At 52.0% G+C, this 24,724-nt stretch overlaps 2 protein-coding genes across 2 annotated transcripts; one reads left to right on the top strand and one right to left on the bottom strand.

Annotated features, from left to right (window-relative positions):
* Positions 1–5,019: 5,019 nt before the first annotated feature.
* Positions 5,020–5,934, bottom strand: LOC136787220 (olfactory receptor 14C36-like). The gene has a single exon (XM_066984353.1). It carries the CDS (start codon positions 5,932–5,934, stop codon positions 5,020–5,022), a length of 915 nt encoding a protein of 304 aa, XP_066840454.1.
* A 14,969-nt stretch (positions 5,935–20,903) lies between these two features.
* On the top strand, positions 20,904–22,117 carry LOC136787176 (olfactory receptor 14C36-like). The gene has a single exon (XM_066984308.1). The coding sequence runs from the start codon at positions 20,904–20,906 to the stop codon at positions 21,948–21,950; it is 1,047 nt and encodes a 348-aa protein (XP_066840409.1). The 3' UTR covers positions 21,951–22,117.
* The last annotated feature ends 2,607 nt before the right edge of the window (positions 22,118–24,724 follow it).

Here is a 24,724-nt window from a genome sequence, read left to right as displayed (position 1 = left end):
CCCTCTTTTACTGGGGAGCCCAGAATTGGACAAAATACTCTAGGTGTGGCCACGTTAGGTAAAGACCTGATGGGAGGAATTAAGACAAGGCAGCCTGATTCGTCTCTGTGGTGCCCAGGAACAGGACATGAGGCAATGGGCACCAAATGAAACACTGGTAAAACCTCCTGAACACAGGAAAGCACTTCTGTACTGTGAACTTGGTTGATGAGTGGCACAGGTTGCTCAGAGATGTTGTGGAGCCAACATAGCTGGAGATATTCAGAACCCATCTGGACATGGACATGGGCCTGGACAACCTGCTCAAGCTGGCCTTGCTTGAGCAATGGGGTTGCCCAGGCAATCTCCAGAGCTCCCTTCCAACATCAAACTTTCTGTAGTTCTCTGATACCCGGCAGTGTTTCTGGAAACTTTTCCGTGGCACCTCAAACCAGTCTGAGTCCTAGTGCCCATGGAACAGAGCTTGCTTTTAGGATGACTTCACTCACTAGGTAACCCTGATGAACAGAGATTACAAAAGCAGGCAGTGTCTCAACTCATAGCAGTGTTCCCAGGTCCTGACTCCACTGACCAGCTCCTTCTTCCCTGAGGATTATGAGTTCATAGAATCATAGAATATCCCGAGTTGGAAGGGACCCATAAAGATCATCGAGTCCAACTCCTGGCACCACACAGGTCTACCCAAAATTTTAGACCATGTGACTAAGTGAAAAGTCCAAACACTTCTTAAACTCCAACAGGCTTGGTGCAGTGACCACTTCCCTGGGGAGCCTGTTCCAGTGTGTGACCACCCTCTCGGTGAAGAACCTCTTCCTGATGTCTAGCCTAATCCTCCCCTGCCTCAGCTTGACACCATTACCACGGGTCCTATCACTGGTGACTAAGGACAATGGATCGGCGCCTGACCCTTCACTCCCCCACGTGAGGAAGCTGTAGACCGCGATGAGGTCTCCCCTCAGCCTCCTCTTTTCCAGGCAGAACAGGCCAAGTGACCTCAGCCGCTCCTCATATGTCTTCCCCTCTAGGCCCTTCACCGTCTTTGATGCCCTCCTCTGGACACTCTCCAACAGTTTCATGTCCTTTTTGTACTGTGGTGCCCAGAACTGCACACAGTACTCGAGGTGAGGCCGCACCAGTGCAGAGTAGAGCGGGACAATCACTTCCCTCGACCGACTAGCACTGCCGTGCTTGATGCACCCCAGGATACAGTTGGCCTTCCTGACTGCCAGGGCACACTGCTGGCTCATATTCAACTTGCTGTCAACCACAACCCCCAGATCCCTCTCTGCAGGGCTGCTCTCCAGCGTCTCGTCGCCCAGTCTGTACGTGTAGCCAGGATTGCCCCATCCCATGTGCAGGACCCGGCACTTGCTCTTGTTAAACTTCATGTGGTTGGTGATCGCCCAGCTCTCCAATCTGTCCAGATCTCTCTGCAAGGCCTTTCCACCCTCAACAGAGTCAATAACTCCTCCAAGTTTGGTGTCGTCGGCAAATTTGCTCAAAACACCTTCTAGTCCTACACCCAAATCGTTTATAAAAACATTGAAGAGGACTGGCCCTAAAATGAAGCCTTGGGGGACCCCACTAGTGACCATCCGCCAGCCCGATGTGGCCCCATTCACCACAACCCTTTGAGCCCTGCCCATCAGCCAATTGCTCACCCATCGGATGATGTTTTTGTTTAGCTGTATGCTGGACATTTTGTCCAGTAGGATCCTATGGGAAACCGTGTCAAAAGCTTTGCTGAAGTCCAAAAAGATCACATCAGCTGGTTTCCCTTGATTGACTAGATGGGTGATCTTATCATAAAAGGAAATCAAATTTGTTAAGCAGGACCTACCCCTCGTGAACCCATGTTGGCTGGGACCAAGGACTGCATTGTCCCCCAGGTGCGCTTCAGTAACTTCAAGGATCATCTTCTCCATAATTTTACCAGGCACTGACGTGAGACTGACAGGCCTGTAATTGCTAGGGTCGTCTTTCTTGCCCTTCTTGAAAATTGAGTTGGAAGGAACCTTTGGAGGTCTGTACCTTGGCCTGCCCTCAGCTGGGATAACTTGAGAGTTAGATCACATTGCTCAGTGCTTGGTTCACCTCTCATGTTCAGATGTGATTTTTTTTTCCTTAACCTCTTTTGAAATTTCTCTTTCTGCCTTTTATCCTCATTGTCTGTTGTCCTTTCTGTCCCTACTTGTGCTCCAGCCAGATCATCACACCTACTGAGACCAAGGGCATTCCCAGCCTGCTCTTGAAATGCAGCCTCACCAGGATCCCCTGGGACTGTGCAGGCAGGCTGTGAGGACCTGCTCCGAAAGAAGACACATTGCTTGAGATCAGGGGAAGTCACAGGGAAAAACCCAACACCTAGTGCAGAGGGACAGTGGCAGTAATTGTGAGCTGATGTGGGGCCAGAGCCAGGGGCTACAGAGATCACCAGTGAAGCCCTCCAGCAGCTCCTTTCCACACCCAGGCAGGGAATAACACACCCAGCGGTGCTCCTGAGAGAGGTCAGGACACGGGACAGGAGGCACTGTGAGCTGTGGTGCCAGGCACTGACGCTCAGCCCTGGCTCTGGGGTCTCCCAGCAGGTGCTGCCAGTGCCTACAGCCCCCAGAGCCCCCCAGCCCTGTGGGCAGCACTGAGGCCCGTCCTGACCTTTGGGAGCTGCTCTGGCTGCAGAGGGGCTGCCAGGAGCGCTGGGGCTGGTGCTGCCCACCCACACATCCTGCCCCAGGTGTCTCCTGGTCCCTGCAGCCATGGCTGTGACTGAGGGGAGAGGCCGGCCTGGCTGGGGCGTGGGGCCTGGCAGTAGTTTGGGGGTGGTGGCCGTGTGAGAACTTGCTGCAGTGCTGTGGCTCCTGCCCACAGGCCTGTCTCTGGGCTGGCCCAGCATCACTGCCCCACTCACAGCCCCATGTCCCCTCTGTGTCGGCACTGCTTGGGGCAGAGGGCATCAGGGCCAGGGAAACAACCCCCCTGGCACGGTCCCCACAACAGAGCTTGGTGCCTTGTCCCCCTACAGCCCTCCTGGTCTGGCTGCTTTTCCCAGTGCCAGGCCCCAGACCAGCCCTTGCTACGTCTCACACAGGGGCTCGCTGACAGCCCCACTCTAGAGTCTGTAGGGTCTGGGCATGGGTGACAGGGCTGGTTGTTCCCCCAGTGCAGGCGTGAATCCCAGCAGGAAGAAGAAGCCTGGCTGGGGCGTGGGGCCTGGCAGTAGTTTGGGGGTGGTGGCCGTGTGAGGCCGTGCAGAGGGCATCAGGGCCAGGGAAACAACCCCCCTGGCACGGTCCCCACAACAGAGCTTGGTGCCTTGTCCCCCTACAGCCCTCCTGGTCTGGCTGCTTCCCCCAGTGCCAGGCCCCAGACCAGCCCTGGCCATGTCTCATGCAGGGGCTCATGGACAGCCCCGCTACAGGGTCTGCTGAGGTCTGGGCATGGGTGACAGGGCTGGTCATTCCCCCAGTGCAGGCGTGAATCCCAGCAGGAAGAAGAAGCCAGACACATTTCCAAGACCAGCTCCCACCTGCGCAGTGGTGAATGGCCCTCCCTGTGCTCCCAGCAGGCCCGGAGCTGGCGGTGCTGCTCTGCTGAGGTGCCCATGGGGTGACCACGCATGGCTGTGCTGGTCCGGGTGGGAAGCAGACCCTGCCAGGTGGGGGTCCCTGCTGTTAATCTCCTTCCCCAAGGCCTGTGGATGTGGCAGGAGACTGAAGGGATGATGGTGCACCTCTCCTATGAAGAAAGGTTGAGGGAACTGGGCTTGTTTAGCTTAGAGAAGAGAAGGCTCTGCCGAGACCTTATTGCAGCCTTCCAGTACTTGAAGGGAGCATATAAACAGGAAGGGGAACACCTGTTTACATGTGTTGGTAGTGATAGGAGAAGGGGGAATGGTTTTAAACTCATATGGGAGATTTACGTTGGAAATTAGGAGAAAGTTTTTCACTCAGAGGGTGGTGAGGCACAGGAACAGGTTGCCCAGAGAGGTTGTGGATGCCCCATCCCTGGAGGCATTCAAGGCCAGGCTGGCTGCAGCTCTGGGCAGCCTGCTCTAGCAGTCGGCAACCCTGCCCAGAGCAGGGGGATTGAAACTAGATGATCTTTAAGGTCCTTTTCAACCCAGGCCATTCTATGATTCTATGATTCTATGATTCTATGATTCTATGATTCTATGATTCTATGATTCTATGATTCTATGATTCTATGATTCTATGATTCTATGATTCTATGATTTTATGATTCTATGATTCAATGTCTCTAGGCATGGCCAGCTGGTACTTCACTAATAATGACACGGGTTACTGCCAGTCTCCCTTCCCTGTACCTGCTGGGTTCTCACTTTCTCCTCTGGGGCTGCATAGTCCTTGTTTACTTGTAAATACCTGAGATTAGAACTCTATTCACATAGATACCTGGATTTAGTAATTTCCCTTTGGTGACTCCACCTTTTGTGATCTCTCACTTTGTGGGGCCCAGCCACCGCCCACCCCACGCCCACACGGTCCATAAAGATCCCCTTGGGCTCTCGAAGCTAATTCAGATTCTTCTGAATAACATCATCTGGAAGTCACATGTGGCTATGTAATTCAGTGACCGTTCACCATCTCCATTGTCACTGCACACGATGGTCTTGTACCCACGGAGAAACAGCAAGTATTTAGGCCTATTGCTGGCACCATCTTTGGAGGAAGAGCCCAGCCTTTAGGCAGGACACTGGGGACATCCCATTTTATTACAGAGCTGCTCTGGGAGAGTCAAGTCAGAGAAAGCCTTTAAGATAGACTTTGATACAGGCTTCAGGTGAGACAATGCAAAGTCATTCCTCAGTATCAGTGGGAGGAAACCACATAGTTTTCTAGGAACAGCAAAAGAATAAATACTAAAATACATAATAAAACAATAAATAATATCAACTAAACAGTTATTATTAAGGAGACAATAACAAAACAAACCTGGAACAGGATATATTGGGAGTCGTTTGGGAAGAGAGATGGGAACTTCATGAATACTAAAAAGCATTCATGAAAACACTTTCCAAATGACATCCTTGAGCTCCTGGTTCCTCATGCTGTAGATGAGGGGGTTCAGTGTTGGAGGCACCACTGAGTACATAACTGCCATCACCAGATTTAGGGCAGGGGAAGAGATGGAGGGGGGCTTCAGGTAAGTAAACATGGCAGTGCTAATATACAGGGAGACCACAGCTAGGTGAGGGAGGCACGTGGAAAAGGCTTTGTGCCGTCCCTGCTCAGAGGGGATCCTCAGCACAGCCCTGAAGATCTGCATGTAGGACAGTACAATTACAACAAAACTCCCCACAAACACAAGACCACTAAATGTGAGAAGTCTAAGTTCCCTGAGGTAGGAATCTGAGCAGGAGAGCTTGAGGATCTGAGGGATTTCACAGAAGAACTGGTCCACAGCATTGCCTTGACAGAGGGGCAGAGAAAATGTACTGGCAGTATGGAGCAGAGCATAGAGAACCCCACTGCCCCAGGCAGCTGCTGCCATCTGGGCACAAGCTCTGCTGCCCAGGAGGGTCCCATAGTGCAGGGGCTTACAGATGGCAATGTAGCGGTCATAGGACATGACAGTGAGAAGAAAATACTCTGCTGAACAGAAGAAAACAATCAGAAAGACCTGGGCAGCACATCCTGAGTAGGAAATGGCCCTGTTGTCCCAGAGGGAATTGGCCTTGGCCTTGGGGAGAGTGGTGGAGATGGAGCCCAGGTCAGTCACGGAGAGGTTGAAGAGGAAGAAGTACATGGGGCTGTGGAGGTGGTGGTCGCAGGCTACGGCGGTGAGGATGAGGCCATTGCCCAGGAGGGCAGCCAGGTAGATGGCCAGGAAGAGCGCGAAGTGCAGGAGCTGCAGCTCCCGCGTGTCTGCGAATGGCAGGAGGAGGAACTCGGTGATGGAGCTGCTGTTGGACATTTGGTCCTCCTTGGTATGGGGACCTGTACAGGAAGGAAAATACAGTGACAACATAAGACATGCTTCTCCGAGTGAAATCTACACCATTTCTCATAGACTCTCCCTCTGCCATACTCCCCAGTATTTTCTTTCTATGAAGGAAACATTCATTCGGTTCCACGATCTGAGCTTCATTTCATGAAGTTCAATATTCCATGAGGAACAGGAGCATTTGCCCATGGATTCTCAAGGAAGCACTTCCCAAGGAATTAGTGGGTACATGGGAATGTACTGGGGGGCTAGATTTTATTTTCAGAATATTTTGTCAGTATTTGCAGTCCCAATGCAAAAGAACATGGGTGGCAAAAAGGACTTTAAGGATTTATTTTCTACACACCTTCCTCCCCCTCATCATGCCTAAAGAGCAGTCAGAAATCCTGAGCATTTTTGCTGCACTCAGAGTGAATTGCTGTGAGACCTGAGAGGCAAAGTGATTCACTGTGCAGGGTGAGGGGAGCTGGCTGGGTTTGTGCCCAGCTGCCTGGCACTTGCAGCTTTTGGACACTGAGGCGATCACTTTCATGTTACCCTGAAAAGAAGTCAGATGCTACTGAGAGCAGAGGAACCCCCTGCCACTGCATGTCCACCCTCTCCCAGGTAACCTGAACATGGTCAGAGCACCACACTGCTAGCCAAGGACACCTATCACTCCTTCTACCAGCCCAACAACATGTCCTTGCATGCAGCATCTGATTCTTCTCTGATGACATTAAATGCTATGGAAAAGATTTGCATCCCGCAGGACAGCTCACCCAATGACAGTGTCTCATTAAGGGAAAGTCAACTCGTTCCCCAGCCTCACTGAATGATTGCCCACAATCCTGGGCAGTTGCTCTCAGCCCCGCTTCACCACATAGGGAAATGGGCACATGGCTGGAGAGATGCGCCTCTGCTCTGCTGGAGCTGTGGCTGCAGGGGATGTGTTTCATGCCTTGGATCCACAGCCGTGAGGGCAGAGGCTTTCCTGGGTGGGAGAGGAGGCAAGAGGGCTTGCTCAGAAGAAGGAGTCTGCACTGAATGGAAAAATATGGAGTTTTCTGATGAATTCTCTTACTGGCAACATTTCTGGTTTTACTTTCCTCTCCCTGATCCTGTCCCTGCTTCCTGGACGTTTTACTCTATGAAACTGTTTCCTTGTCTCATGTCTTTTCCCTCTCTGTGCTCACAGACCCATGCCAAACTCTGTGCAGTAATGTTTTCCTTTCAGAAACCTACCTGTTTGCAGGGCACTGCCTAGATGCATGTGCACCTCTGCAGGTGGAGAAGGACCTCTCAGAAACCCCTGACGGATACAGCAAAGTTGATGTTGATGCAGTGCATAAGAAGGAGAGAGGCTGAAGGCACTTTTGGAGCTGCTCACAAACATACTTATCTTATAAGGTATATTTCAGGAGTTTCAGTGATGTGCTCATACTTGACAGCTCCTTTATTCAACCCTCCTGCCATTCCCTACTTTAAGAGCAGGAAAATAAAAACAGTGCAGAAAATCCCTGCTTTGATCTTGCTCATGAAAAGTCCCCTTGGATACATCCTGGTTCTGCTGTGGAGCTGAGAGCAGGCTGCCCCAGGCAGCAGCCCCCCGCCAGCAGCAGGACCCTGCCCTGCCGGGGGGTCTCCTTCCACCCGCAGCTTCTCCCCGCAGCGCCCTGGGCAGCTCCCCGGGCAGGCTGAGTGCTGAGCCTGGCAGGCGGCAGAGGCCCTGCCCCAGCACACAGCCCCTGGGGCACAGCAAGGACCCTGCTCTGCACCATAGCCCTGGGCACCCCTGCCTGCACCCCCGGATTCATAGCCTGCGGTCGGCCCACAAGAAGGGAGCCCTCAGGGCCTTGCCTTGATGCATAATTCCTTCTGCCACTTACCCTGTAATGTGCTGCAAGCATTGATTACGCAGCGAGCTCTCAGTATCCCCTCACTCCACTCAGCCAGTAACCCCTCTCTCCCTTCTCTCCCCTCCCTGTGCCAGCTGCAGGCAGTGCCCCCAGCCCTGCTGCGCTGGGCAGAGGAGCTGCTCCTGGGCAGAGCTGGCTCTCTGCAGCGCTGCCCGCTTGCCAGGAGCTCCCCTTGGGCCCAGGAGCCCGGCCCAGCTCAGCAGCACAGGCCCAGCCCAAGGCCTCCCTTGCTCTGCCCTCCACCAGGCTCCCTTCATGTGTCCCTGGGGCTCCTGGGCTCACAGCTCCTGGAAGGCAGCAGGGTCCCTCCTGGGGAACACACTTGGAAGCAGACAAAGCAAACACTGACTGGCCCTCTCTAAACACTGTGCTGACTGATTCCCGCAGAAGGAATTGCCCTACCTGGTTGTGCAGGGCTACGGGATGTGCCGAAGTTCCTCTCTGTTGTTGAACTTACTCGTCAATGAAGTGAATGATGTAACAGAGTGCACCCTCACAAACTTTGCTGATGACACAAAGCTGGGAAGAGTGGCTGATACTCCAGAGGGACCTGGACATGCTGGAGAGATAGGCTGAGAGGAACCTCATAAAGTTCAACAAGGGCAAGTGCAGGGTCCTGTCTCCTTCCTAGGGCGGAATAACCCCCAGCACCAGTACAGGCTGGGAATGACCTGCTGGAAAGCAGCTCTGCAAAGAAGGACCTGGGAGTCCTGGTGGACAGCAGGCTGAGCAGGAGTCAGCACTGTGCCCTTGTGGCCAAGAAGGCCGACGGGATCCTGGGGTGCATTTGGAAGAGTGTTGCCAGCAGGTCAAGGGAGGGGATCATCCCCTTCTACTCAGACTGTACTGGTGCTTGGGGTTATTCCTCCCTAGGAAGGAGACACCAACTTTTCTTTCTAGTGTCAAATGCATGAGAAGCCGGACAGGGTCAGAAAAGTGGCCATGTATTTGCAGAATAAGCACTAGGGCTGGATTCCCTGAAATGCTTCTTGTTGCTTGACAGAGCAGCACACTGCCACAGTCATGGTGACAGCCTGGCAGCTTTGTGCCTGGGTATCACTGTGAGATCAGCCAAATGGGATGAAGGCTTTGTTCCTCATCCCTTCTGTTGAGAGAGGGGTTTTGCCTCTCGGCAGGAGCTATCGCTGCCACATGTCACCCAGGCAATGTCTGTGAGTGGCATCTGCCCTTGGGGCCCAGAGATGTGCAAAGCCTTGGTTCTCTTGCTTTCCAATATCCACTGGCATTCCATCCAAGCTAAGCAACCCAAGGCCTTCTCCAGAGCTGGTCATCACGGAAAGGCACTTCTGGGACTCCTTGCAACAGCCTGCAGTAATGCTGCCATTGCTTATGTCAATTGTGGGTGCCTGGAGTGTTTCGGACTCTTCTAGAGGTGAGTTTGAAGTATGGGAATGCTTTATACAAAAACAAAAGAGCTTTGACATGTTGGCTTGTGTTCTGTGACTTCTGTCCTAGAGCGCTGTAGGTTATTGAATCAAAGTCTGGAATACCTGGAGTGTGTCCAGTGTCCTAGAGCCACTCACACACTGGCTGATACTGACTTGGTTACTGAAAATACAGTTTGGTGGGAGACTTCAACTTCCCAGATGTCTGCTGGAAAGACAATGCAGCAGAGAGGAATCAGTCTAGCAGGTCTCTGGAGTGGGTGGAAGATAACTTCCTGACAAAGCTGCTGAGTGAGCCAACCAGGGAACGTGCCCGGCTGGTCCTTTTGATTGTGAACAGAGAAGGCCTTGGGGGGAATGTGAAGGTTGGAGGCCATCTTGGGCATAACGATCACGAATTAATAGAGTTTTTGATTTTTGGAGAGGTAAGGAGCGGGGTTAGCATAATTGCCGCCCTGGACTTCAAGAGGGCTGACTTTGGCCTGTTAAAGAGCTTGGTTGGCAGAGTCCCTTAGGAGGCAGTTGTGAAAGGCAAAGGAGTCCAGGAAGGCTGGACACTCTTCAAGAAGGAAATCCTAAAGGCACAGGAAAAAGCCATTCCCATGTCCCAAAAGATGAGCCAGTGGAGAAGGTTGGCCTGGCAGAACAGAGAGGTTTGGATAGGGCTCAGTAAGGAAAAGAGAGTTTATGACCTTTGGAAGAAGGAGCAGGACACTCAGGAGAACTACAAAGATGTTGTGAGGCTGTTCAGGGAGAAAATTAGAAGGGCCAAAGCCCAGCTGGAACTCAGTCTGGCTACTGCCATGCAAGAGAATAAAAAATGTCTTTATAAATGCCTTAGGAACAAAAGGAGGACTAAGGAGAATCTCCATCCTTAATTGTATGGGGGGAAACATAGTGACAAGAGATGAGGAAAAGGCAGAGGTACTTAATGCCTTCTTTGCCTCAGTCTTTAATATGAAGCCCAGTTGTTCTCTGGGTACCTAGCCTCCTGAGCTGGTAGGTAGGGACAGAAAGCAGAATGAAGCCCTCCTAATCCAAGAGGAAATGGTTAGCAACCTGCTACTCCGCTTAGTCATACAGAAGTCTATGGGGCTAGAGGGGATCCACGCAAGAGTATTGAAGGAGCTGGCAGAAGTACTTACCAAGCCACTTTCCGTCATTTATCAGCAGTCCTGGCTGCCAGGGGAGGTCACAGCTTACTGTTGGCTAGCAAATGTGATGCCCATCTACAGGAAAGGCCAAAAGGAGGACCCATGGAGCTACAGGCCTGTCAGTCTTACATTGGTGCCGGGGAACATTATGATGCAGATTATCTTGAGTGCCATCATTCGACACATACAGCACAACCAGGTGATTGGTATCAGTCAGCATGGATTTATGAAAGGCAGCTCCTGCTTGATGAACCTGATCTCTTTCTATGACAATGCGATGCACTTGGTGGATGAGGGAAAGACTGAGGATGTTGTCTACCTAGGGTTTAGTAAAGCTTTTGACTCTGTTTCCCAGAGCATTCTCCTGGAGAAACTGGCTTCTCATGTCTTGGATGGGCATGAGCTTTGCTGGGTAAAAAAAATGGCCGTGTGACTGGGCCCAAAGGGTTGTGGTGAATGGAGTTAAATCCAATTGGCAGCCACACACAAGGGGTGCCCCCCAGGGCTCAGTACTGGGGCCAGACACAGGACAAGAGGAAATGGCCTCAAGGTGCATCAGGGCAGGTTTAGGTTTGGTTTTGGGAAAAACGTCTTCCTTGAAAGGGTTGTGATGCATTGGAACAGGCTGCCCAGGGATGTGGTGGAGTGGTCATCCCTGGAGGTATTCACAAGACATATAGGTGTGGTGCTTAGGGATATGGTTTAGGGATAGATGTAGCAGTGTTAGGTAAATGGTTAAACTTGATGATTTGAGAGGTCTTTTCCAATCTACGTGATTCTATGGTTCTGTGATTCCATGAGTATAACATAAGTCACAGTCATTGGAAGGCAGCCACTGCAGTCTGGGAACTCGAGACTATGGCCTGGACAAGTCTGTAGGTTGTGCGAGGGATTCCTGTGTGCTGGCACCACGCATCCTGGCTGTGAGAAAAATCTCAATAATTTTCTTCAGACAGGATCTTCTGCAAAGCTATTTTATTCGCGATTGCAATGGCGGGCGTCCTGCAAGCAGAAGTGCACAGTAAAAGTTTATCATAACCTTGTATTCCCTATTACCCAACACCTACACTTTTGCTCTCTAAGGCTTCCTGAAGGGAGGTTGTGATGACGAGGGGGTCGGCCTCTTCTCCCAGATAACTAATGATAGGACTCGAGGAAATGTCCATGAGTTGCGCCTGGGGAGATTTAGATTAGATATCAGGAAAAACTTTTTCTCTCAAAGAGTGGTCAGGCACTGGAACGGCCTGCCCAGGGAGGTGGAGGAGTCACTGTCCCTTGCGGTGTTCAAGAAGCACCTGGATGAGGTGCTATGTTATATGATTTAGTAGCTTAGTGGGTAGTATTGGTAATAGGAGGACATTTGGACTAGATGATCTCGTAGGTCCTTTCCAACCCTGTGTTTCTATGATTCTATGACCTGATTTCCCCCATGTCCTCATTGGCTGAGTACTGCAGGTTCACAGCCTACTCGATGCCCTTCTATGCCATATATGCACATTTTTTTTGACCAACTGGTAATTTCTCCTTTTTTTTTTTCCTTTTTTTTTCCTTTTTTTTTTTCCTTATTCTCTCACGAGTAGAGGTTCATGATTTTTGTTTTTACTGACTTCGCACTTCTTGTCCTGTTTTTCTTAGCTCTCCTCCTTAATTTGGGACAGTGGGACCTTCCCCTTCTATCTTACACTGGCACACTTACCCGTAAATTCCTGGAGTTAACTACACTTGAAACAGCCATTGAGATGCCGAGAAACTCGTGTTGGATCATGTGTGATAAACTCAGGCTGAAAGATTCAAGGGTGGGTGACTTTGACTGGCTGTGGCAGAGCCCAGCAGCCTGCCCCAGTCTGGGAATATGTCCCCTTCCAACTATGGAAATTAAGAGGGATTAATATGAACAGACCCATGAGGTCAATCTGCACAGTAAGGGAAAGTAATGGTTCTTGTGCTGTAGGTGCAGCAGGCAATAGGCCTTGGATTGTGCCTCAGAAGACTCAGGCAGATCTAATGCGGTTCATCCCTGAGCTAAGACAAACACTGTGAGCAGAGCGAAGGACACTGAGTGGTGCCCTAGCATGAAGGAGGATGCGGAGCACAGCTGTAAGAGGCGTCTTTCTTGTGCCACGACCGACGCAGGTTCGTCTGAAATGAGAGCCCCAGCCCAGGACCCATAGAGTGAAGGTCCCTGGGCACAACTGCAGAAAGACTTTGCAAGACCTCTGCCAGTGACAGCTTGAAACACCAAATGCATCTTGGCAGTAGTAGGTCCTTTTGGCTCAGGGGCAGATGTCCTCCCTGGCAACACCACCACGGAGGCCACCACTGCAAAGCTGCTGCGTGACACCGACTGCGTGACACCCCGGGGTCCAGAGAGGGGAGAGGGGAAGGGGAGAGGCAGGCCGTGGGGAGGGGGCTGGAGTGAGGTCACTGCCACTGCAGCAGCCTGACTGGCCCTCAGAAGGGCTGGCCGGCAGGCACTATGACATCATCCCGCGCATCAGAGAGCCCCTGGGCAGAAATGACGTCACTGCAGAGGGGAGGGCGAGGGGCTGGCAGAGCCCCATCGAGGGGCTGGCTGTGGGTCCCCTCTGCTACAGCCACCTGACAGCACGGGGCAGGCAGGAAGGCAGGCAGGACTCGTGTCCACTTCTTGACAGCAGGATCATTTCTCCTTTTAGGCTAGGAATCATCTTTCTTTATTCTGTTTCTTTGTCCTGTTTACAAGCAGGACACACAGTCCAGATGTGCCACAATGCCCTCAGCCTGGGGAACAGGCAGGAGGAGATGGATCCCAATCTCCTGTCACAGGGCTGTGACATTGATAGAAGAGCTGATGAGGTGCTGGGGGACAGGTCCCTCAGCTTGGGGTGCTGTGCTGGATAGGGACATATGGATGGGAGGGCTGAATAACAGGGTATTGTCCTCCATTTGAAGGAGCCACTCCTCTATGGGATGGGCAGCAGGTTGGGGGTGCCCTTGTGGGTGAAGGTCAGAGGAGAGCCAGTCAGGGTGACAGTGTGGTCGTGCTGGATGGGTGCAGATTCTTCAGAAGAGACAAGCGGGGACGATCAACAGGGGTTTGCCCTCAGCATGAAAGAAGCTGCCTGGATGCATCGATCTCTTCTATGGATTGGGCAGCAGATTGGGAGGACCCTTGTGGATGAGGGTCAAAATGTGAGTCAGTCAGGGCGACAGCATGGCAGGAGGAAAATGGCTGCAGTCAGGCTGAAGAAGTGGACAAAGTCTTATGGAAGCCATTGGAGTAAGCTGAGTTCACTGACTCCATGTCACCCTGGGGGCCTTTAATCACTCGGACGGTCACAGGAAAGGGACACTGCTGGGTGCAAACATTCCCGATGGTTTCTGTGGCTTCTTGGAGACAGCTTCTGAGCACAGCTGCCAGATGGGCCAGCCTAGGTGATGTTCACTGGGATCTGGGACTTGCAAACAGGAAAACTTGTGTCTTGACACTCCCCTTGCCAAATGCATGTTGTAGTCCAGCTGCTTTTCAGCACATGGAAAGAGATGAGGTTTCAGGGCCCAGCCGTACACACAGAACTGCACATTCTCACTCTTGTCTTTCCCTGCAGCCCACTTGACATGGTGCAGCTGACACGGGACCAGGTACATCTGTGTGCAGTACAGTCAGGGGCAGTAGTCCTGCCTTCAGCATGCATCAGGTCTCCTGAAATGAGAGACTTGGTCAAGTTCTGAGAGAGAACCCAGAGTAGATCCTAAATCGGGATGGGTTCCTACTTCATTGTGCACACAAAGGCAGAAGTGGTCTCCTGCAGGCAGATCTGGCAGCCCGGCTGCAAGGGGCAGGCCGCCCCTCCACCTCAACCTCTTCATGGGCGCCTTCTCCTGTAGAGGCTCATGGCCATGGCCAACGGGTAGCAGCCTTGAGGAGTGCACCACGCCTATCACAGACCATTTTCCCCACTCTCCTCTCCATCTGTAGTGCTGCCATATTCCTCTCCCTCACAATGATGTGCTGAGGGTATGTTTGCCATTCCCTCGTGTACCACCTCTGCCTCCTGCATGGCAGACCAGGGGATGGTGCTGAGGCCATCTCTAAGTACAGAGCCCCATGGGCTGTCCCAGAAGGAGGATCCCGGCGTGTGCTGCAATTCCTTCCATATAACACATCCTGCTTCTCCAAGTGAGGGACATGCAGTGGAGTTCAAGCACGGTGAGGGGCTGCTGCATCCCAGGTGTCTTCACTCCCATCTTTTGAAAAAAGCCCAGGCCCAGGACAAGCCTCAAACCCCACCTTCCTGGAAGGGCTTCCAAGAGCAGAGGTGTGTTGGTGCAGGAGGACAGCAGTGACTTCTCCAGCGCTCCATTTCCTATATCCAATGGCCTTTGTCACCATTTGGAGATGTTCCTGGTGGATTTGTCAAGTTCCTGTGGAAAAGAACTGGGCAGAAGGGAGGTGACTGTTTCTCAGGACAAGAAGGGAAATCTCTCGTCTCTCTCCCAAGCTGCGCCGTCTCCATGTTGATGACCTCATAGGCCTTCAAATGACACGTGCTGATGTCACAGGGGGATGCACTGCATCACCAGGATATCGTCACTGGAGCAGCGGCAGTGCCGGCACTTCCCTGCAAGGCCTGGTCCCTGCTGGGCACTACTTGGGTGCTCCCCACCGCTGTCCTTCTGTGGCCAGGAGTGGGGGCAGCAGGCAGCAAGGTTGCACTGGGCGACCCTCGCTGACGGGCGGAGGAGCAGGGGCACCTTGCAGAGGAGCTGTGGTTTAGGAGCCAGGGCGGGCATCCCTTGTCCTGAGCTCAGGGCCAGCAGCAAGCGAGATGGAGGGTTGCTGGAGTGCGACTATCACCTCCAACCTGACTTCCATGTTTCCAGTGCTCCTGCAGCTCTCCTCCAAAGGTGAGGATGTCAGGAGCCCCTTCCCAAGGGGTGGAACAGGAGCTGTCAGCTGTCCAGAGCTCCAAGTCCAGGGCTTTGGGAGGAGGCTGGATAGGGCTGATGGCTGCTGCAAGAGCCCTGCCTGAGGGTCCTTCTGGGCTCAGGGGACAATGTGGCAGTCAGGATTCCTGGGTCCTGATGCTAGGGCTGCCCTGAGCCCCAGGGCTCCTCTGGGCATGGCTCAGACTTCTCCTGATGGGGACAAGGTTTCCCTGGGAGCTGGTGCCTCTTTGGGATCTGTCTCTGGGAGGAAAGACCTCTGGTGTCCCAGAGACTTCTGTGGCCTGCAGCTCCCCCAGGCCTCTCAGGGATGTGCCAGAAATGCCTGTGTTGGAAATCAAGCCTTCCTCTTCCCTTCAGGGGAACCTCTGTTCCTTCTTTTCTGTGCAGCCAGGCTAGCAGAGCATGTCCTGGGTGTTGAGATGCCATCCCTGGGTGGCCACAGTCCTGGTGCTGAACCCTTTCCATGTCCATTACTGTGGTGGTTTTATCCAGCTGCGCAGGTGAACTCCACGGCAACTGCCCTTTCACTTCCAACCTACAAGGAAAAGGGGGAGAAAATAGAATGAAAAGAGCTCAGGGGTTGGGGTAGAGCACGAGGTCACCCACCAAATACCATCATGGGCATCAGTTATCATCATGGGCAAGACAGACTTAGCGTAGGCAGATTAATAGAATTTATTGCCTATTACCAGTGGACTACAACCAGCAGGAACCACAAGCAAACTAAAAACACCATTCCCCCCATCCAGCCTCTTGTAACTCCTTCCCCTGAGTGGTGCAGGGGAATGGGGATTGCAGTCAGTCCATGACACTTGTCTCCACCGCTCCTTGACAATCCATCTCTGCCCTCTCTGGGTCTCTCCTGTGGGATGCCCTCCTCCCTGAATGGGTCCTGCGTGGGGCCCAAAGGGTTGAGATAATAACAGATATGACCAGATCATGTTAAAATAAAATGGTTACAAGCATTATGTCTGCTTCATAGCTGCTGACCACAAGGTGTATTTTTTTATTTATTTTTTAATCTCGGTGTAGTAAAGTTGTGTTTTGCGTCAGAATTCTGTTAGATAGCACATTACGTACTCGGTGTATTTCCTCTTGTGCTGGGGGCTTTCTGGGGGCTGGTTTCTGGTTATTAGTTTACTCTACTGGGTAACGCTGCCTCATGTTATGACGAAAAAACCAACCTGTGCCTGTATCAGTCATACGTATACGTGAGAAAAAAACACCTTGTTTAGCAAGGAAAGAAGCTCCTACTCATACAGGGAAGGAGGAAGAAGAAGATGAGGCAGGCTACACCCAAGTAGGGCCATCAGAGGAACAGGTGGATGAAGAGTGAGATAACATAAAATCATCAGTAAGCACCTGATCACTGTTCCTTGGGGAGCTGTGAAATGTGCGAAAAGATTTCAGCCATCATGTAGGCCAGCACATTGTCACCTGGCTGCTCTGATACTGGGATAACAAGGCCAGTAGCCTGGAATTAGAGGACAGGGATGCCAAGCAGCTGGATCCCTCCCCAGGGAAGGGGGCATTGACAAAGCAGTTGGAAAGGGGGCACAAATCCTCACTCTCTTGAGGCAACTCCTGTCAGGTGTAAAGGAAAGGTATCCCTTCAAGGAAGATGTTGTATGTCACCCAGGCAAATGGACCACCAGGGAGAGAGGCAGCCCATATCTGGTGGAATTGGCCATGCTGGAGGTGATTTATGGTGATTTATGCACATTAAACACTTTTCTACCTTGCCTGGTCCCTCACAGGATCCTTCAGTTGTGGGGTTGCTGAGGGTCGAAGTGCCAGTAGCTACCCAAATGGTGCACCAGTGGCAATATGGCACTATCCGAGACTCCCTGATTACCACATATATGCTGATTCATTAACTGGAGAGCCAAGGACTGATCAGCAAAATTTGTTCACCCTTTAATAATCCCATAGGGTCAGTGCAAATGTCTAATGGAGAGCTGCAACTAACAGTGGAGTACTGTGTCTAGAATGAAGTCACACCAAATTCAATAGGTCATCTATAGTCTTCTCTCCTTACAGTCTTAGCTCTAAGAGCAGATAAATGATCTCTTACAGTATCTGAATGCTGCTGTCCGATCCCTTCCTGGGATCATAAGGAACCAGTACCTCCTGGCCAGAACACTCTCCCTGTACCCGTGGATGCACGCCCTAAGGTCCCATGAACTGTTAAGGGTGGACTTTGCAAAGTAACCAGTGATTTTGTCCCCACCCACCACCTGTTGTACCCCTGCAGAGTCCTGCCTCAAGGCACAAAGGGCAGGGAGACCTTGCTGGTGAGAGCTGAGGCCCTGTGGAGATGTCTGAGACACAACAGCCGTTACAGCCATGGGGCATGTAGAAGACGAAGAAAATGGTTTAGCTCTCCCTGTGACACATGACTCCTTTTGCTCTGCTGACAGCCTCTGCAGGCTGCCCTGCACATAAGGAGTAGGGACAGGTTCAGTTGTCCTACATGTGGCATCTGCTGCCATTTCAGTTACCCAAAGGAATGCCTCCACCTGACTCGCAGAGGATCTACCATAAATTTCACCAGATGTTTGCATCTGAACAGCTCCTGCCTGTCCTCCATCTCCACTAAGGAGCTATCGTGGCTCAGTAATTCGCATTAAGCTGCCTATGTTGTGGACACCTGAACTGAGGCCAGAGGAATCCCAGCTCCTGCGGGTCTGTGGCAGACATGGGATGGAGCTGAGACCCCTTCCAACCCCAGGAATAACAAGCAGCATGAGATGCCTCGACTGACTCTGCTGAATTCCTTCCTCAAGTGGGGATGAAGGAGATCAGTCCCTGACCATGACTTCATGTCCTAACTGATACTGGGACAAGGAGATGTGATTGTTCCACTTAATTGGTTTTCTGCTAGGAGAAATGACCCTGGTGTGAAGAAGTGTGTGTGCCAGGTGAGAGAGGGAACCCCAGGGATTCCTTGAGGCTGTTTCCCAGCAGGTTCCCCTGCAGCCCCAGGGCCATGGGCAGGGAGCCTGGTGGGGGGCAGAGCAAGGGAGGCCTTGGGCTGGGCCTGTGCTGCTGAGCTGGGCCGGGCTCCTGGGCCCAAGGGGAGCTCCTGGCAAGCGGGCAGCGCTGCAGAGAGCCAGCTCTGCCCAGGAGCAGCTCCTCTGCCCAGCGCAGCAGGGCTGGGGGCACTGCCTGCAGAGACAGAGTGGGTAAAGGCAGGCAGAAGTGGCAGGATGCACAGAGCTCGCTGGGGGAGAACACTTGCCAGCCCTGACCCCGGTAAGTCTCTGGCTGGAGGGCAATGCAGCCGCAGCTCCTGGAGGAAGGAGAAGCCGCGGGTGCAGGCAGGGGTGCCCAGGGCTGTGGTGCAGAGCAGGGTCCCTGCTGTGCCCCAGGGGCTGTGTGCCGGGGCAGGGCCTCTGCCGCCTGCCAGGCTCAGCACTCAGCCTGCCCGGGGAGCTGCCCAGGGCGCTGCGGGGAGAAGCTGCGGGTGGAAGGAGCCCCCCCGGCAGGGCAGGGTCCTGCTGCTGGCGGGAGGCTGCTGCCTGGGGCAGCCTGCTCACAGCTCTGTTGTATGACAAGGGCATTTCCCAAGCAAACAAGGTCAAAATAGGGATTTTCTGCCCTCTTTTCAATTGCCTACTCTACTGGACAGGAGGGGAAGCAGGAAGAAATGGAAGAGGAGCTGTAAGTATGAGCACATTGCTGAGACTCCTGAACTGTAACTCTGAGGATCAGTATGTTTGTGAGCTGCCCCAAATGTACCTTCAGCCTCTCCTCTTCATATTGAAAGCGACAGCATCAACTTTGCTGAACCCAGCAGGGCTTTCTGACAGGTCCTTTTCCACCTGCAAAGATGCACATGCACCTAGGCAGTCTCTTGCATACAGGCAGGTTTCTGAAGGGCAAAGATTACTGCACACAGATTTGGTTGAGGCTGTGAGCAGAAACAGGAATAAGACATGAGACAGGGAAACAACTCCCAGAAATAAAACCTTCAGGCATCAGGGGTATGATCAAGGAATGAGGGGAAAGTTAATCAGAAATCTTGTCAGAGGGAGAATTCATCAGAAAACTCCTTATTATTTCCATTCAGTGCAGACCCCTTCCTCTGAACATGCCCCCTTGCCTCCTCTCCCACCCAGAAAAGCCTCTGCCCTCACGCCCATGGGTCCAAGGCATGGGGCATGTCTTCTGCAGCCAGAGCTCCAGCAGAGCAGAGGTGCATCTCTCCAGCCATGCGCCCATTTCCACCTGTGCTGCAACTGCAGAGGGGGTCAGCTGCCTGGGGGTTGTGGGCAATGCAATCTGTGAGGATGGGGAGAGAGTTGACTTTCCCTTCATGAAAGATCATCACTAGGTCATTTGGTTATCTCCTTGGGGTGTCCTTTCAATCTGTGAGCTGTCCTGCAGGATGCAAATCTTTTCCATAGCACTTCTGTGTTATGTGAAACCCAGGGAAGAAGCAGAGAGATGCTACATGCAACTGTTGGGTTGGTGAAATGAATGATAGGTGTCCTTGGCTAGAGGTGTGGTGCTGAGACCTTGTTCAGGTACCTTGAGAAAGGCTGGGCATTGACAGATTGGCAGTGGATTCATCTGGTCTCAGCAGCATCTGGCTTCTTTTCAGGGTAACATAAATATGATTGCCCTCCATCTACAAAAGCTCTGGGCCATTGGAGACAAGTCCAGCCAGCTCCCTCACTCTGCTCTGAGCCACAGGGAATCCCTTTGCCTCTCAGGTCTCACAACCATTCCCTGTGAGTGCAGCAGAAATGCTCAGGATTTCTGACTTCAGAGAACACTGTTTGGGCATGAAGAGGGGGAAGAGAATGTGTATAAAAAATTGCCCCTAAAACTCCTTTCTGCCAACTACATTATGTAGCACCGGAATGCAGATATTAACATGCTGACATGAAGATGATCAGCATGCTGGAGCACCTCTCCTTCGAACAAAGGCTGAGAGAGTTGGGGCTGATCAGGGTGACCTCACTGCAGCTTTTCCGTATTTAAAGGGGTCTTATAAAAAAGATGGAGAGCTACTTTTTGATCAATCAGATAATGACAGGATCGGGGAATGTTTTTAAACTAAAAGTGGGGAGATTTAGATTAGAGATTAGGAGGAAATTCTTCACTCAGAGGGAGGCGAGGTACTGAAACATATTGCCCAGATAGGCTGTGAATGTCCTATTCCTAGAGGTGTTCAGGACAAGGTTGGATGAGGTCCTGGGCATCCTGACCTAGTGGGTAGCATCCCTGCCCATGGCAAGGCGTTTGGAAATGGATTATCTGTAAGGTCTCTTCCAACCCGAGCCATTCTGTGATTCTATGCTCTTTTGTGTAAGAAGGGATTTCATCTGACAAAATCTGAAAATAAAACCTTACCCTCCTGCTATGTTCCTGTGTACTCCCTGCACTGGGTCAGGACTGATTCCCTCGCAAGACCAGCAGCAGAGGCCCCTGCTCCTCATTGCACACTGAACCTTAAAAACGAAGCTCATGTCATGGAGCTAAATGAAAGATTCCAGCAGAGAAACAAAAAGCATTTGAGTATGGCAGGGGGAGGTCTACAAGGAATGGCACAGGGTTCACTCAGAGAAACCTGTCCTAACTTTTCATTGTCTTTTACTACATGTACAGATCCCCATTCCCAGAAGAATCAGATGTCCAACAGCAGCTCCATCACTGAGTTCCTCCTCCTGCCATTCGCAGACACGCGGGAGCTGCAGCTCCTGCACTTCGCGCTCTTCCTGGCCATCTACCTGGCTGCCCTCCTGGGCAATGGCCTCATCCTCACCGCCGTAGCCTGCGACCACCGCCTCCACACCCCCATGTACTTCTTCCTCCTCAATCTCGCCCTCCTCGACCTGGGATCCATCTCCACCACTCTCCCCAAAGCCATGGCCAATTCCCTCTGGGACACCAGGGCCATTTCCTACATGGGATGTGTTGCACAGGAATTTCTGTTTGTCTTTTTGATGTCATCAGATTTTTCCCTTCTCACAGTCATGGCCTACGACCGCTACGTTGCCATCTGTAAGCCCCTGCACTATGGGACCCTCCTGGGCAGCAGAGCTTGTGCCCAGATGGCAGCAGCTGCCTGGGGCAGTGGGTTGCTCAATGCTCTGCTGCTCACTGCCAATACATTTTCCTTGCCCCTCTGCCGAGGCAATGCTGTGGACCAGTTCTTCTGTGAAATCCCCCAGATCCTCAAGCTCTCCTGCTCACATTCCTACCATAGGGATCTTAGACTTCTCGCATTTAGTAGTCTTCTGTTTTTGGGCTGTTTTATTTTCATTGTTCTCTCCTACATTCAGATCTTCAAGGCTATGCTGAGGATGCCCTCTGAGCAGGGACGGCACAAAGCCTTTTCCACATGTGTCCCTCATTTGGTCGTGGTCTCTTTGTTAATCGTCACTGGCATGTTTGCCTACCTGAAGCCCCCCTCTATCTTTTCCCCAGCCCTGGACCTGGTGGTGGCAGTTCTTTACTCTGTGGTTCCCCCAGCACTGAACCCTCTCATCTACAGTATGAGGATGCAAGCACTAAAGGATGCTATTGTGAAAGTGCTTTTATGGACATTTTTCAGGAATCATAAATGTCCCATATCTCTCCACAGGTGACGCCCTGTATATCCCATTCAAACCTTGTGTTTCCTTCTTTTCCATTATTATATTTTGTCTTGTTTTCATATTTCATTATTTTTAACTGTTTGTGCTTCTGCTTTTCATCCCCCCCAATATTTTCACTCCTACCACTGCTATTGAGGAATGAACATGCATTGTGTCAGATGAAGCCTGTCCAAGCCTGTTTAAAAGTGTGTATCAATGTGGACTTTCTCGTAGCAAAGTAATAGCTGTATATAAATTAAGTGGGACTTTTTCACTTCCTGATGGCTGAGCTTTTAGTTTAAATCTCAGTATTAGTGGCATCAACCAAAGGGAAAGTACAAAATCCCAGGTGGGAGCTGGTCTTGGAAATGTCTGACTCCTTCCTCCTGTTGGGATCCGTGGCTGTGAGTGGGGCAGTGATGCTGGGCCAGCCCAGAGACAGGCCTGTGGACAGGAGCCACAGCACTGCAGCAAGTTCTTACACGGCCACCACCCCCAAACTACTGCCAGGCCCCACGCCCCAGCCAGGCCGGCCTCTCTCCTCAGTCACAGCCATGGCTGCAGGGACCAAGAGGCACCTGGGGCAGGATGTGTGGGTGGGCAGCACCAGCCCCAGTGCTCCTGGCAGCCCCTCTGCAGCCAGAGCAGCTCCCAAAGGTCAGGACGGGCCTCAGTGCTGCCCACAGGGCTGGGGGGCTCTGGGGGCTGCAGGCACTGGCAGCACCTGCTGGGAGACCCCAGAGCCAGGGCTGAGCGTCAGTGCCTGGCACCACAGCTCACAGTGCCTCCTGTCCCGTGTCCTGACCTCTCTCAGGAGCACCGCTGGGTGTGTTATTCCCTGCCTGGGTGTGGAAAGGAGCTGCTGGAGGGCTTCACTGGTGATCTCTGTAGCCCCTGGCTCTGGCCCCACATCAGCTCACAATTACTGCCACTGTCCCTCTGCACTGGCTGTTGGGTTTCTCACGTGCCCTCCTCTGATTTCATGCAGTCCATCTCTTCCTGGAGCAGGCCATCACAGCCTGCCTGCAGAGTCCCAGGGCATCCTGGTGAGGCTGTGCTTCAAGAGCAGGCTGGGATTGCCCTTGGTCTGAGTAGGTGTGGTGATCTGGCAGGGGCACAAGTTGGGGCAGAGAAGATAGAAAAAGCAGAAAGAGAGATATCAAATGAAAGGGGGAAAAAAATCACCTCTGAGCATGAGAGGTGAACCAAGCACTGACCAACGTGATCTAGCTGCCAAGTTATCCCAGCTGAGGGCAGGCCAAGGTACAGGCCTCCAAAGTTTCTTCCAATTCATAATCCTCAAGGAAGAAGGAGCTGGTCAGTGGAGTCTGGACCTGGGAATACTGCTGTGGGTTGAGACTCTGCCTGCTTTTGTAATCTCTGCTCATCAGGGTTACCTAGTGAGTGAGGTCATCCTAAAAGCAAACTCTGTTCCATGGACACCAGGACTCAGACTGGTTTGAGGTACCACGGAAAAGTTCTCAGAAGCACTGCCAGGTATCACAGAACGACAGAATGTTTGAGGTTGGAAGGGAGCTCTGGAGATTGCCTAGGCCAACCCCTTTGCTCAAACAGGATCAGCCTGAGCAGGTTGCCCAGGTCCATGTCCAAATGGGTTCTGAATACCTCCAGGGATGGAGGCTCCACAACTTCCCTGAGCAACCACAAGCCTCCACGATCTGAGGACATCTTTTAGTGGAAGGCAGTCAGGTTTGTTAAACACATTTTCCGCTTTATAAATTCCTACTTACTCCTCCCAGTCATATTCTTAAGCACCACTTCTTTGGAATACAGTTTGCCCAAGGGTTCCCTAACAAGGTCCTCCACCTCACAAAGTACGACTTCCTTGCTTCAGGTTTTTTTTGTTCTGATCTCAAGGACTTGCCGTTCCAGAAGCCAAGGTTGGAAAGAATGCAGCAAAGAGGACAGTGAGCAGTGCCTCAGCCTTCTCTATGTCCTCTGCCACCTGTGCCTTCTCTGTAATTAGCAGTGAGTCTGCATTTTATCCAGCCTTCCATTCAATGCTGATGTCCTTGTAGAAGAAGTCCTTCTTGTTATTCTTCATTATCCTAACATGTCCATGTTATTCTTCATGTCCTTTGCCAGATTCAACTCCAGGAGGGCTTTGGTTGTCCTAACAATATCTCTGCATGCTCATCAATTCAGCATTGATGCCCTCCAGAAACCCGTTAGATGGCTTGTGCTCTGTTGTACTGGTATTCTAGCAGAAATCTGGGTGTTTCAACTTCCCCCGTGAGGACCATTTCCTGCAAACTTGAGGCATTTTCCAGTTGTCTGAGGAAGGCCATACCTGCTGCTTCTTCCTTACAGGAGGTCTCTAGGTGACACCAACAACAAGGTCACCCATGTTCGTGTGCCTGCTAATCCAGACCCATGACTTCTCATCACCAAAACCAGGGCAAAGCTCCTTACGTTGCCGCTGCTCTCCCCCTAAAAGGTCTGCTCTCCCTCCATGCCTTACAATCCTCTCCACCCCTGGCTGCACTCCTGTTGTGGGCTGTCACACCATCTCTGCTATCCAAAATGAGACCTCTGTAACCACACACAGACCTCTGGTTCTTCCTCTTGTTCTACGCACTATACACATCAGTGCCCTGGCACTTCAGGGAGATGCCCAGGAATTCCAGTTTCCCAAAAGGGATATCACTGGCTGTCAAGCTGGTAAGTCTCAAGAAACTCTTGGTGAATCCATGCTGACTCCTGATCACTTTGTTATCCTCCGTGTGCTTGGAAATGTTTTCCATGTTTAGCTACCCCATCCGATT

This window comes from Anser cygnoides, chromosome 28, assembly GCF_040182565.1.
Source record: "Anser cygnoides isolate HZ-2024a breed goose chromosome 28, Taihu_goose_T2T_genome, whole genome shotgun sequence".
Classification (NCBI taxonomy): domain Eukaryota; kingdom Metazoa; phylum Chordata; class Aves; order Anseriformes; family Anatidae; genus Anser; species Anser cygnoides.
This window is presented reverse-complemented; position numbering and strand designations above follow the sequence as displayed.